The 14,097-nt window shown below is 46.4% G+C and overlaps 1 protein-coding gene across 1 annotated transcript in view; it reads right to left on the bottom strand.

Moving 5' to 3' along the window:
* Window positions 1–3,849, bottom strand: part of MCM10 (minichromosome maintenance 10 replication initiation factor) — a 33,936-nt gene extending 30,087 nt beyond the window's left edge. The window contains exons 1-2 of the mRNA XM_073328741.1: window positions 3,776–3,849; window positions 646–700 (exon numbers count right to left, since the gene is read on the bottom strand). Coding sequence (XP_073184842.1) covers window positions 646–652 — 7 coding nt within the window. The 5' untranslated portion in view covers window positions 653–700; window positions 3,776–3,849. The remainder of the gene's footprint in view (window positions 1–645; window positions 701–3,775) is intronic.
* Between the last annotated feature and the right edge of the window lie 10,248 nt (window positions 3,850–14,097).

The raw sequence follows: 14,097 nt of genomic DNA on the forward strand, positions 1-14,097 counted from the left end.
TGTTATAGCTATAACTAACTGCTTACTATGATTCTTTCTGTATTCACAATAAATGTGGCATTTTGCCTTTTCCCCTTTAGTAAGATCCTGCTGGTTTTTATTTTATCGATATAACAAGATGTGCCAAAGCAGCCCAATTGAAGGAGGCATTTTGTATAGATTGGTAGGGGATTTCGGATACTTCTACACTACAGACCTTATAGCGGCACAGCTGTACTGTTGGAGCTGTGCCACTATAAGGTCTCCTGTGTAGCTGCTCTATGCTGGCGGGAGAGAGCTCTCCGGCCGGCATAATTAAACCACCCCCAACGAGCGGCAGTTGCTATGTTGGCGGGAGAGTGTCTCCCGCCAACATAGTGCTGTCCACACTGGCACTTTTGTTGGTGAAACTTTTGTCATTCAGGGGTGTGTTTTTTCTACACCCGACCGACAAAAGTTTTAACAATAAAAGTGCTAGGGTAGACATAGCCTTAGTCTCTGGACCTCAAAGGCATCTGCTAATAAACAATTACTGTCATTTAATTTTACACTAGTTAAATGCAGTTTACAACCATGAACTCATTAACTCTGAACTCATTAACTACACTCATTTATTGGCCCTAGATGTAAAAGGAAAGCGGGGGGAAGGAAAACTGCATTTCTCACCATCCATGATTTCAACAGGACTTCTTCAGCAGAGTCCCCAAAGGAAGAATCTCAGCTGTTAGGGAGAGAAAAGCAGCAATCTTGTTAACTTGAATGACAAATAAAACAAGGATTCAATGCATAAACTGGGGACACAAATCCAAAGATTTCTTAATGTGTTTAACTATTTAGAACTGCAATTGTTGCTGTCTTGGCCACTTCCTTATTTCACCAACCCCCTATGCACAGATGATAATAATCCTCTCAAAACTTCCAACTGAAATAGTTTACACTTCTATACCACTACATAGCAAATTAATGGCAGAGCAGGGATGAGAATCCAGTCCCATGATTTAACCATTAGACAACACAGGCTCCCTCAACATGGTGAGCTTATCTCCTCTACTTTGCATGTACATATGATTTCTTAGTCCATAAACTATCATTGGTTTCTTATTGTAGGGACACTGAATTACAGGCTCACATTTATACCAAAGTAACTCAGAAGTAACTTACAAACCATGCCCACCTCCCTTTAGCAAGTGTTTCTTCCCCAGTTCCTCTATTTACTATGCTTACTTTTTGTGTCTCATCTTATGTGAACTCTAATTTTTGGTTTAAGATCTCTATAATGTTGCATTTCATTTTTCTGCACTTAGATTCTGATCCTGCAGTGAGCTACATGCAGGCCCAAGGTCAACAACTGAAGTCAATTGGGCTCCATGCTGAGCTCTTTGCAGCATCAGAACATTAGGTTCCTTATTTAAAAAACAAACCACCCAAACATGTTAATAGATTCATAGATTTTTAAAGCCTGAAGGGACCAATGGCTCTCCTATTTGGACCTCCTGTGTAACACAACCCATAGAGTTTCATCCACTTACTCCTGTATTGAACCAAATAACTTGTGTTTTATTATAGAGTATCTTCCAGAAAGGCATCCAGTTTTGATTTGAAAGCTTCAAGAGATGGAGAATCCACCACTTCCTTTGATAGTTTGTTCTAATGGTTAATCACTCTCACTCTTATAAATCTGTGTTTTATTTCTAGGTTTCTTGTGCTTCTTTCAACACACAGTCATTAAAATAGATGGACCCGTTTTTATTTCAGTATATGATTATTTCAGTATATGAGTATTTCAGTATATTTCAGGATGATGATCCAAACATATGGACACTTCCCTAGAAATCTGGAGCACCAAACTTTGATATTATTAATTAGACAGGAAACAAGTGGTGGTGCGTGGGAAGAACTCAGTTTCTCCTATTGCTTATTATAGGTTACTGGACAAGCAGATTTCTTCAAAGACATTGAACACTGCTTTAGAGATCATCAAACAATAATCTGGAAAGTTTATTTAATGGGGAAAACATCATTTGGTCAGCACTGAAGAGTCAAGTGGATAAATGAAATTGGGTGCAGCACCCAAAAGTGTGCCAGGAGCATTACTGAGAAAAACAGATATGGCCCCATACCCCAAAGAGTTTAACTCCTGAAGTCAGAAAATAAGATACAAGGGACAGCAAAAATAGAGTGGGTGATGGCAGAACAAGAACTACTAATATCAAGTAGCACAGTTTCTTATACACACACAGAGATCTATGGTTATGTAGCGCTTCAGTGTAGACACTACCTATGTTCGCCGGTGTAGGTACTCCATCCACCTCCCTGAGAGGGGTCGACGGAAAAATTCTTCTGTTGACCTAGTGTTGTCTACACCAGGGGTTAGGTTGGTATATGTACATCTCTCAGGGGGGTGGAATTTTCACACCCCTGAAAGACATAGCTAAACCCATGTAAGCTCCTAGTGTAAACCACCCCTAAGAAATGTTTGCTGTAAACTCTAAAGCTGCTTGAGAAGTTTCAGCCAAAGTGATAATGTTTAAGGCTGCAAGTTTGTCAAGGAAGTCACGGATTCCGTGACTTTCCATGACTTCTGCAGCGGCCGGTGCACCTTGCTCAGGGGCAGCTCAGGCAGCCCCTGCCTACACCAGATGCACTGGCCCCTGCTGGGGCAGTCTCGGGTCACCGTGCTGCACCCCATCCCCGTGTGGCAGGGAGCAGGGGGTTGGGGCACCGGACAGGGTGAGGCAGGCTCTAGGCGGTGCTTACCCAGGGGGCTCTTCGGAAGTGGCGACATCCCCCCCGCTCAGCTCTGCGGGCTGCCCCCACCCAGAGCACTGGCTTCACAGCTCCCATTGGCCAGGAACCACCGCCAACGGGAGCTGCGGGGGAGGTGTCTGCAGGCAAAGGCAGCCCGCAGAGCTGCCTGGCCACGCCTCTGCCTAGCAGCTGAGCGAGGGGGATGTCACCACTTCTGGGAAGCCCACCAGGTAAGCACCGCCCAGAGCCCGCCTCACCCCATCTAGTGCCTCAACCTCCTGCCCCCTCCCACATCCAAACAATGCTGAGGTCCATCCTGGCACACAGCCACACGCAGCAAGGCAAAGGGAGCTGGAGCCATAACATTTTAATCATCACCCCATGGAAAAGGGAGTACATCAGGAGATCGGGTGCAGCGTGGGGCTCCCCGGTTACCCTGCAGGGTGCGTGGGGAGCAGTCAGGGAGGAGCTGGTTTCATTTCTGACCCACTCCCCATCTCTTTGAATCACCTACGAGATGCTTCACAGCCGTGACCGGCCTCATGAGCATCCAGACAGAGACACCTCCCAGAACTATCCATGACTCTTCCCCCCGCCCCTTCCCTTCCCTTGGCGCCGCCAGAGCCATCCCCGCACCCCGACTCCACATCCCCCAGCACCGAACCTGCCCCCCACGGGACTCCCCCTCCCGCCCCCAGGGATCCCCAGCCCCCTTCTCCCACCCAGGCAATCCACAGCCCGGATCTCCTCTCCTCCTGGAGTCCCCCCCGACCCGATCCTTGCCCCCGCGGGACTCCTCCCTCAGCGACCCTCCTGAGATGACAAGGGGATCCCTCCCCCCCTGAGACCCCCGATCCTTCCCCGCCTGGGACCCCTGCCCCCGAATCCCCCTCCCCGAGCACAGACCCCGTGTCCCCCTCTCGCCCCTCGGAGACCCCTGCCCAGGAATCCACAACCCCGGTCGCCGGGACTCCCGCAGATCCCCGACCCCTCTTCCTCCTCCTCTAACGGCCCCCGATCTCCTGCTCCGGGCAGGCCCCGCACTTACCGCGCCCAGCTCCGCTCCCCTCAGCCGGGTCACCCGCCAAAATTCTAACTAGGCCCCGCCCCCTCGCCTCTCGGGTCACACGCAGGCGCAACTGCCTCCCCGGCCAGGGGACAGACGCTGGAGTGCTGCGCATGCGTACAGCATCTCTGGCCCGCAGAACGGCGAACGGTGGGAACTGCGCCATCTTTATTAAGGGCGGCGCAGTCCTGCGTATGGTAGAGTAGTGTTGTGAAGCCAGTGGTGCCATCTTGCTTAGGGGCAGGCATGTATCCTGCTCGAGGGCTGCCTCTTTGGGACTAATGTTTGTTAAATGCCTGCCTTGAGCTCCTCGTTCTTCCGCCTGGAAGCCTTGGCGCAACCTCGCTGGGCAAAAACCACTAAAGCACTGGCCGCTGACCAAGCACCATAATGATGATGTCATGGGAAACTGCCTGCCGATGTCACAGAAAGCAGGGTGATGACATCAGACCAATAGGTCACCCTACAGACTGCTGCACGTCACCAAGTGCAGCGGTGGTGCTACACGAAAGGGCTGCCATATTGCCACACTCTTACCCCACTGCAATGGGACATCCCGCATGTATGTCAAACCCATTCCCAGTGGAATGCCTCAGCATCCCAAGACATCACCATGCCCCAAGGGGCAGCTGCATGGCCCTCTAGCACACCAACCTCTGTGTCCCAAGAGAAAACTGCTGGACACCCCAGTATGATGCCCCCTGCTCCTGGGGAGCTGGCTGGCACCTAGCCTAAACCACTCCCCTGCATCCACACAGGCCACCATTCCCCAACTCCGTACAATTTTTGGAACCCAGACCAGCTCAGCTGCCAGCCAGCCAGGAGCAGTTTGCTCTGCTTCAGATTGTAATTCCAAGGGAGAGAATTACAGTCTGCCTATTTAAAGTAGCACCTAGGGATTATTGTAATTGAAAAGAAATCTCATTTATAATTTGCTTGCATTGTGAATTTGCCAAAAAAAAAAAAAAATGTGTGCAGTCTGTTTCAACATTTCCCATGTATAGTCAGGTATGATCCTGCAAACACACATATGAATAGTGCCACTGAATGTGTGTAAGCCTTTGAAGAGGACAGAAATAATCAATCGTTAGCTGCAAGGGAAAAGTGTCATACTATGGCTATTTCTACCAAGATGCTCACCAATAACTTTGTCTGCCCAATCTGCTCACGAGCATGCGTGTCACGCTTTGGACTTCAGAGTCACTCCAGAATCCACAAAAAGAGATAGCATGAAAACGTCATCGTTGAACCAACGGATTACACACGCACACAAAACAGAATTGTCAGACACATAGATGAACATAATTTGTTGGGGAAGAGTCCACATGGTTTTTGTAAAGGGAAATCATGCCTCACCAATCTACTAGAATTCTTTGAGGGGGTCAGCATGCATGTGGACAAGCAGGACCCAGTGGATATAGTGTACTTAGATATTTAGAAAGCCTTTGACAAGGACCCTCACCAAAAGTTCTTAAGCATAGTAAGCTGTCATGGGATAAGAGGGAAGGTCCTCTCATGGATCAGTAATTGGTTAAAATATAGAAAACAAAGGGTTGGAAAAAAATATGAGTTTTCAGAATGGAGAGAGGTAAATAGACCCAGGGCTCTGTACTGAGACCAGTACTATTCAATATATTCATAAATGATCTGGAAAAGGGGGTAAACAGTGAAGTGGCAAAATTTGCAGATGATACAAAACTACTCAGGATAGTTAAGTCCAAAGCAGATTGCAAATTGCTACAAAGGGATCTCACAGAACTGGATGACTGGGCAACAAAATGGCAGATTAAATTCAGTGTTGATGAATGCAAAGTAATGCACATACCAAAACATAATCCCAACTATACATACAAAATGATGGGGTCTAAATTAGCTGTTGCCACTCAAGAAAGAGATCTTGGAGTCATTGTGGATAGTTCTCTGAAAACATCCACTCAATGTACAGCGGCAGTCAAAAAAGCAAACAGAATGTTGGAAATCATTAAGAAAGGTATAGATAAGAAGACAGAAAATATCATATTGCCTCTATATAAATCCACACCCACATCTTGAATACTGCATGCAGATGTGGTAACCCCATCTCAAAAAAGATATATTGGAACTGAAAAAGGTTCAGAAAAGGGCAACAAAAATGATTAAACATATTGTAACTCTTCTGCCCGTCAGAGTTGGCAGCAACAAGGGCTGGGTTCAGTATCTAGGGGTTCCGTTTCAATAACGCAATGCAAAACCGGCTCAAGCCCCAACCCAGTGACCTGGGACAATTACATACCACCCCCCTGGGCATCTTTAAGAGGCAATACTTCCCTGCTCGCAAGCACAGAGTCTGAGTGTAGCAAAAGCCTTTTAATAAAGGAGGGAAACAATGTGGCATTATGTTGGAGAAATACCACAAACAGGATTCATAACACCAACCATGAGCAAAAGACCCACCCCCAAGTAAGTTTGGCAGTGTCCTTTTCCCCTCAGGGTCTTAAGTCCAGCAACCCAATAGTCACCCCTCCCCCCCCAGTTTCTGTCCTAGGTCAGTGCAGCCCCCCAGAGTCCAGAAGTTCATCTGCAGAATTTACCTCCCAGCCTGTGTGGAAGTGGAGGGAGGTATGTGGGGTCATCTTACATGCTCCACTGCTGGGTCGATGGCCAAGTGCCACGCCTCTCCATGGGGTCCTGCTGTCTGCTCACCAACTTGTCTTCAGGCCCCCCCACTCCCGACTTAACACAGCTCTCAGTGATCTCAACTCTTAGTAACTTCAGCTCTTTAGTGATTTCAGCTCTCAGTGACTCTTAACTGGTAGTAGGGGAACCTCAGTGCTAGTCCAAAATAGGTCTAATGCTTAGACCAAGGTAACAGTGATTTCAGCTCTGCAGCATGTAACAAGACTCCTAATGGAGCCAAAATTAGCTCTGTTATTACACAGTGGAGGGGTCAAAATAGCATTTAAAGCCCTCAGAATAAGAATAGGCCCACACTACCAGGTACACATACCTGTCCCCAGCCTCTCTCCATTCACTGGGTTTTGGAACCCATGTCCCTTGCCCAGCGAGTGCTACATAGTTGAGGGCGAGTCCCTCCGTCATAAAATGCCAAGTACAGTTCTACTGTCCTTGATTCACATAACCAGGATAACAACACTTTATTACTCCTGCCCCAATAACAGAGAGACTGGGGATCCCACAGCAGCCAAAGTGACCATTTGGGCAAGCAGTCCATCATGCTAGACAGGGTGGGTGTGCCCAGGCAAACGAGATCAGCCCCTGAAGTCCTTTCCACATCTCACCACCAGATGTCAGGGTAGAGCCATTCTGACTCTACTTACAATATGGAACAGCTTCTGTATGAGTAGAGATTAATAAGATTGGGACTTTTATCTTGGAAAAAGAGATGACTAATGGGGGATATGATAGAGGTCTATAAAATCATGACTGGTGTGGAGAAAGTAAATAAGGAAGTATTATTTATTCCTTCTCATAACACAAGAACTAAGGGTCACCAAATGAAATTAATAGCCAGCAAGTTTAAAACAAACAAAAGGAAGCATTTCTTCACACAATGCACAGTCAACCTGTGGAACTCTTTGCCAGAGGATGTTGTGAAGGCCAAGACTATAACAGGGATCAAAAAAGAACTAGATAAATTCATGGAGGATAGGTCCATCAATGGCTATTATCCAGGATGGGCAGGGATGACATTCCTGGCCTCTGTTTGCCAGAAGCTGGGAATGGGCAACAGCGGATGGATCACTTGATGATTACCTGTTCTGTTCATTCCCTCTGGAGCACCTGCATTGGCCACTGTCGGAAGACAAGATACTGGGCTGGATGGACCTTTGGTCTGACCCAGTATGGCCATTCTTATGTTCTAGGTACAGGAGTCTCGAGAATGCACCCCAACATCTCCCTTTATCATGACTTTGAGTTAGCTGCTAATCCAATCACTCTGTGTAATTCAAGTGTTGCAGTGCAGTTTAGCCTGTCACTTTAGCTAAACTAGCTCAAGCAGGGAGTAACTCAAATATAGAAACTTGGGGTAACTGTTTCAGAGAAAAAAGAAAAGGAGTACTTGTGGCACCTTAGCGACTAACCAATTTATTTGAGCATAAGCTTTCGTAAGCTACAGCTCACTTCATCGGATGCATACTGTGGAAAGTGTAGAAGATCTTTTTATACACACAAAGCATGAAAAAATACCTCCCCCCACCCCACTCTCCTGCTGGTAATAGCTTATCTAAAGTGATCACTCTCCTTACAATGACAGGTTTCAGAGTAACAGCCGTGTTAGTCTGTATTCGCAAAAAGAAAAGGAGTACTTGTGGCACCTTAGAGACTAACCAATTTATTAGAGCATAAGCTTTCGTGAGCTACAGCTCACTTCATCAGATGCATATCGTGGAAACTGCAGCAGACTTTATATATACACAGAGAATATGAACCAATACCTCCTCCCACCCCACTGTCCTGCTGGTAATAGCTTATCTAAAGTGATCATCAGGTGGGCCATTAACACGGCTGTTACTCTGAAACCTGTCATTATGCAAGGCACTGCATTTAGCCGTATGGAGTGGAAATCTATAAACCTGGATTTGTGCTGGAAATGGCCCACCTGATGATCACTTTAGATAAGCTATTACCAGCAGGACAGTGGGGTGGGAGGAGGTATTGGTTCATATTCTCTGTGTATATATAAAGTCTGCTGCAGTTTCCACGATATGCATCTGATGAAGTGAGCTGTAGCTCACGAAAGCTTATGCTCTAATAAATTGGTTAGTCTCTAAGGTGCCACAAGTACTCCTTTTCTTTTCTCCTTACAACATGTATGATAATCAAGTTGGGCCATTTCCAGCACAAATCCAGGTTCTCTCGTCTCCCCCCCCAAAAACACACACAAATCCACTCTCCTATTGGTAATAGCTTATCTAAAGTGACCACTCTCCTTACAATGTGTATGATAATCAAGTTGGGCCATTTCCAGCACAAATACAGGGTTTTTACCAACAGGAGAGTGGGTTTGTGTGTGTTTGGGGGGGGGGGGGAAGAAGAGAAAACCTGGATTTGTGCTGGAAATGGCCCAACTTGGTTATCATACACATTGTAAGGAGAGTGATCACTTTAGATAAGCTATTACCAGCAGGAGAGTGGGGTGGGGGGAGGTATTTTTTCATGCTTTGTGTGTATAAAAAGATCTTCTACACTTTCCACAGTATGCATCTGATGAAGTGAGCTGTAGCTCACGAAAGCTTATGCTCAAATAAATTGGTTAGTCTCTAAGGTGCCACAAGTACTCCTTTTCTTTTTGCGAATACAGACTAACACGGCTGTTACTCTGAAACCTGTCATTGTTTCAGAGAAGAGCAAAACACAGCTAACAGAGAGTGTAGCTGCAGACTCTGCTTGAAGATAATGGGACTTGGTGACTGGTGCAATTTGTCCATCTCTGAGTTGGTTGTTGAACTATTTGTTTGCAACATAGTTAAGCTGAGCTAATCGCCAGTGAACACATAGCTAGGTACCTACCAGCCTAGCCACTACCTCTTTGAAAGATAGATCAACTATCTTGATGGAAAAACCCTTTCCATCAATGTAGGAAGCATCTACATCAGGGTCTCAAAGTCCCAGCCCGCAGGCCATCTGTGTTACACTAATAAAATAATACCAATAGGATCCTATAAGAGGGATAAGGCAAAATGCCGCGTTTATTGTAAATACAACAGAAAATCAGCAAATGCAATCACTATAACTATTCACTCATACAAACATTCACACAGGTTCTGCAGAGTTGTTATAGTTTCCAGCCTAAGGGTTGCTCATGCCATGTCACTGGCCAGGTGGCCCGGACACGAGGGTGGAGCCAAGTCGTGGTCAGATACGCATCTGATGCTCCTGGAGGGTGGTCGCAGAACCAGACTCAAAGAACCCAATCCCTTGGTTCTGTCTTTATAGGTCTTTGGCCCAGTACAAGTCTATGGAGGTTGCTTCATCATGCTGATGTTACACTCGAGATGACCATTAATCAGTTCAATCATCAGATGGTACATTCATGACGGCTCCATGATGGCTGGGTGTTATCTTCAGTTCTTCTGTCCTTCCTTGATGCGCTCGGGTGGATTCCGGTTTGCCCTCAGGGGGTCATCCCGTTATCTCCACTCTGCATTCTCTTCAGCCCATCGATATTGGAGTTATAATTCTTAGGTTTAGGTTGGCACCATCAACTAACCAATCAATTACCTGTTTCAAACACTCACTCTGATACACTCATCATTCTTCTATTTCAAATGTAATTTCATGACTTTTAGGGTGTAACAAATTCAATCCAATTCCCTTTCCATCTCTTGTTATACAAAAATCTACATAGACATGATAAAGCACCTCAGGGGTGAGAGTGTGTTGCTTCAAAGAGCAGCATTGTTTTCTCGAAGTTCTTATCACTCCTTGGTACAGACTCTCTGTCTTGTAACGGCCATTCCTATCACTTTCTAACACAAACTTTAACTCAGTCCCCCGTAGCAGCCTGAGATAATTAGCACTTTGGCCTTGCAATTCTTACAGAGGTAAGCTCAAAACGGGAATACAGTTTGTGCAGGGACAGAATGAGAAAGAAAGAAAAGAAAAGAAAAGAAAAGAAAGAAAGAATCCTTATAACATATATATATCAAACGGCCTACCACTACTTCTTATATATAAATGCAGGGGTGATCCAACATCTGTGGCCCTAGAACCTCCCCGCTGCGGCCTGCGGAGGAGACACGCAGGCAGACATGCTGCCGGCAATGTCTGCTGCAGGCGCCGCCCCCCCACCATTGGCTGGGGGAGAGGGACAGAGATACCATTGTTAGTTGCCGGGCAGAGTCAGCCATGGAGGCAGCACCACATTTTTCCCCACAATGAACATAAACAAGTCAAAATACCGAACACAACTATCTGACGCCCACCTTGCTGCAATCCTGAGGTTTCAACTGCTCAGTCACTGAGGCCAAACATCAACAAACTGACAGAACTGAAGCGTTGCCAGGTGTCTGGCAAACACTAAAAACTCTCTGGCAGGCAAAGAATTATATAAAGTTGTCTGACAGTTTTATTATTTCTAAGAAATTTGAAATAAAAAATACAGTATAACCATTTTATTTTCCGAACACCATCTCCAGTGACATGATTGGCCCGCTGGGAGTATTTGAGGACTGGCGCTGGCCCTGAGGTAAATGGGGTTTGAGGCCCCTGAGCTATGCTATAGTGCTACAGCAGCACTGCTAGAGCCCTGTAGTTATGCTGCTGCAGTGTATCATAGAATCATAGACTATCAGGGTTGGAAGGGACCTCAGAGGTCATCTGGTCCAACCCTCTGCTCAAAGCAGGACCATCCCCAATTTTTGCCCCAGATCCCTAAATGGCCCCCTCAAGGATTGAACTCACAACCCTGGGTTTAGCGGGCCAATGCTCAAACCACTGAGCTATCCCTCCCCCATGTGTAGATTGGCCGTTGCAGACGCACTTCACACCCAGCTCCCCACTTAACTCAAACCACTTACAAATGATTATTATTGGCTTGATTGTTGAATAGGTAATTCTCACTATGGCCTTTTGCACGGATTTTCCATGTTCCAAGTAGGACTAATGCTCCTTTTATTAAATCAGCTCCATTAACCTTCTATCAGAAGAATGCTGAATTACAGTACTTCTATCAAATTACTATCACATGCAGAATCTCTAACAACTGGGTTTCTTCATTTGCAAAACAGACACAAAGTAATTCATAGTTAAAAAATTTGTGACAATTAGACCTGGTCTACAAAGCTAGGTCAACATAAGCTGCTTTGCATCGACCTAGTTGTGCATGTGTCTACACTTACAATGATGGGAGACAAATTTAAGTGCCCCATTACGCTAACATAGTAACATTACCTCCTCAAGCAGCATTGAGCAACAGTCATTGTACAGAGGTCGATACTGCGCAAACACAGACGGCATTACTCATGTCGATCCTAACAGCAGCTGTCCCACAATGCTTGACACTGACCGCTCTGGTCACAACTGAGAGCTTCATTGCCCAGGGATCACGTAAACCAGATACCACCCTCCCTTTAAAACTTCTGCACATTTTTGAAATTCCTTTTTCTGGTTGTCCAGATTGGTGAGCACACCTCTATCGGCTCTCCATTGTTATGCGTAGCTGCCCAACTGATCATGCCAGCTACACGCTCCAGCTGCACTTCTGCCTAGTGTAGACAGAGGTTATTACATCTCTTGGGCATGCATGGAGAAGAGGCTACGCAGGCAGAGTTCCAAACCAGCTGTAGAAACATCAACATCTACGAGCAGTTTGCTCAAGGGATGCATGTGAAAGGATACAAGGACCAGCAGCAGTGCTGCGTGAAAGCCAAGGAACTGTGGCAGGCATACTAGAAGGCCAGGGACATCAACAGTCAATCTGGTGCCAAGCTACAGATGTGTCACTTTTACAATGAACTGCGTACCATGCCTGGCGCAGATCCCACTCCCCCCACCACATACACCACCATGGATATTTCTGAGGTGCCTGAGTCATGAACAGCGAGGACGAGGGGTATGAAAGACAGGGGCCTGGAGATCCAGCTGTTCCATAAGCCAGGATCTGTTTTTAACTCCACTGCAATGCAGCCAGTCCTGCTAGTCAACACGGGTGAGCCCGATGCATTGGAAGGAACTTCATGTAAATGTGTAAATCAATTTTCCATTACAGGGATGGCACCACAAATTAGCAGGATGTATTTTTTGACTTTTCATTATTTCACTTGTAGTGGCGGGAGTGGTACACCAAAGAGAGGTAGAGTTGTTATCTTCTTTTCATTTCCCTCTATCTAGAGTTAGGCGGAGGGAGGGCACACAAAGCAGTTTATCCATGTACACAGGGACATCCCTTGAATCCTCCTGAGAGATCTCAATGGAACTTCCATAGAGGTACACTGCAATCCTCTCCCAAAAGTTTCTAGTGATGGCAGCCTTATTTCTCCTCCTCTGGTAAGACATTCCCCCGCGACAGGCAGTGATCATAGAATCATAGAAGATTAGGGTTGGAAGAGACCTCAGGAGGTCATCTAGTCCAACCCTCTGCTCAAAGCAGGACCTACCCCAACTAAATTATCCCAGCCAGGGCTTTGTCAAGCAGGGCCTTGAAAACCTCTAAAGATGGAGATTTCTTCACCACCCTCCTAGTGAAATAGTTTTTCCTAATATCCAACCTAGACCTCCCCCACTGCAACTTGAGACCATTGCTCCTTATTCTGTCATCTGCCACCACTAAGAACAGCATAGCTCCATCCTCTTTGGAACTCCCCTTCAGATAGTTGAAGGCTGCTATCAAATCCCCCCTCACTCTTCTGCAGACTAAATAAGCCCAGTTCCCTCCGCCTCTCCTCGTAGGTCATGTGCCTCAGCCCCCTAATAATTTTCATTGCCCTCCGCTGGACTCTCTCCAATTTGTCCACATCCTTTCTGTACTAGGGGCCCCAAAACTGGACGCAATACTCCAGATGTGGTCTCACCAGTGCCGAATAGAGGGGAAATAATCACTTCTCTCGATCCCCTGGCAATGCTTCTACTAATGTAGCCCAATATGCCATTAGCCTTCTTGGCAACAAGGGCACACTGTTGACTCATATCCAGCTTCTCCTCCACTGCAATCCCTAGGTCCTTTTCTGCAGAACTGCAGCTTATCCAGTCGGGCCCTAGTCTGTAGCAGTGCATGGGATTCTTCCGTCCTAAGTGCAGGACTCTGCACTTGTCCTTGTTGAACCTCATCAGATTTCTTTTAGCCGAATCCTCCAATTTGTCTAGGTTACTCTGGACCCTATCCGTACTCTCCAGTGTAACTACCTCTCCCCACAGCTTAGTGTCATCCGCGAACTTGCTGAGGGTGCAATCCATCCCACCATCCAGATCATTAATGAAGATGTTGAACAAAACCAGCCCCAAGACTGATCCCTGGGGCACTCCGCTTGATACTGACTACCAACTAGATATCGAGCCGTTGATCACTACCCATTGAGCCCGACGATCTAGCCAGCTTTCTATCCACCTTCTAGTCCATTCATCCAATCCAGACTTTTTTAACTTGCTGGCAAGAATACTGTGGGAGACCATATCAAAAGCTTTGCTAAAGTCAAGATATGTCACATCCACCGCTTTACCCATATCCGCAAAACCAGTTATCTCATCATAGAAGGCAATCAGGTTGGTCAGGAATGACTTGCCCGTGGTAAATCCATGTTGACTGTTCCTGATCACATTTCCTCTCCTCCAAGCACTTCAAAATGGATTCCTTGAGGACCTGCTCC

This window comes from Lepidochelys kempii, chromosome 1 (assembly GCF_965140265.1).
Source record: "Lepidochelys kempii isolate rLepKem1 chromosome 1, rLepKem1.hap2, whole genome shotgun sequence".
NCBI classification, from domain to species: Eukaryota; Metazoa; Chordata; order Testudines; family Cheloniidae; genus Lepidochelys; species Lepidochelys kempii.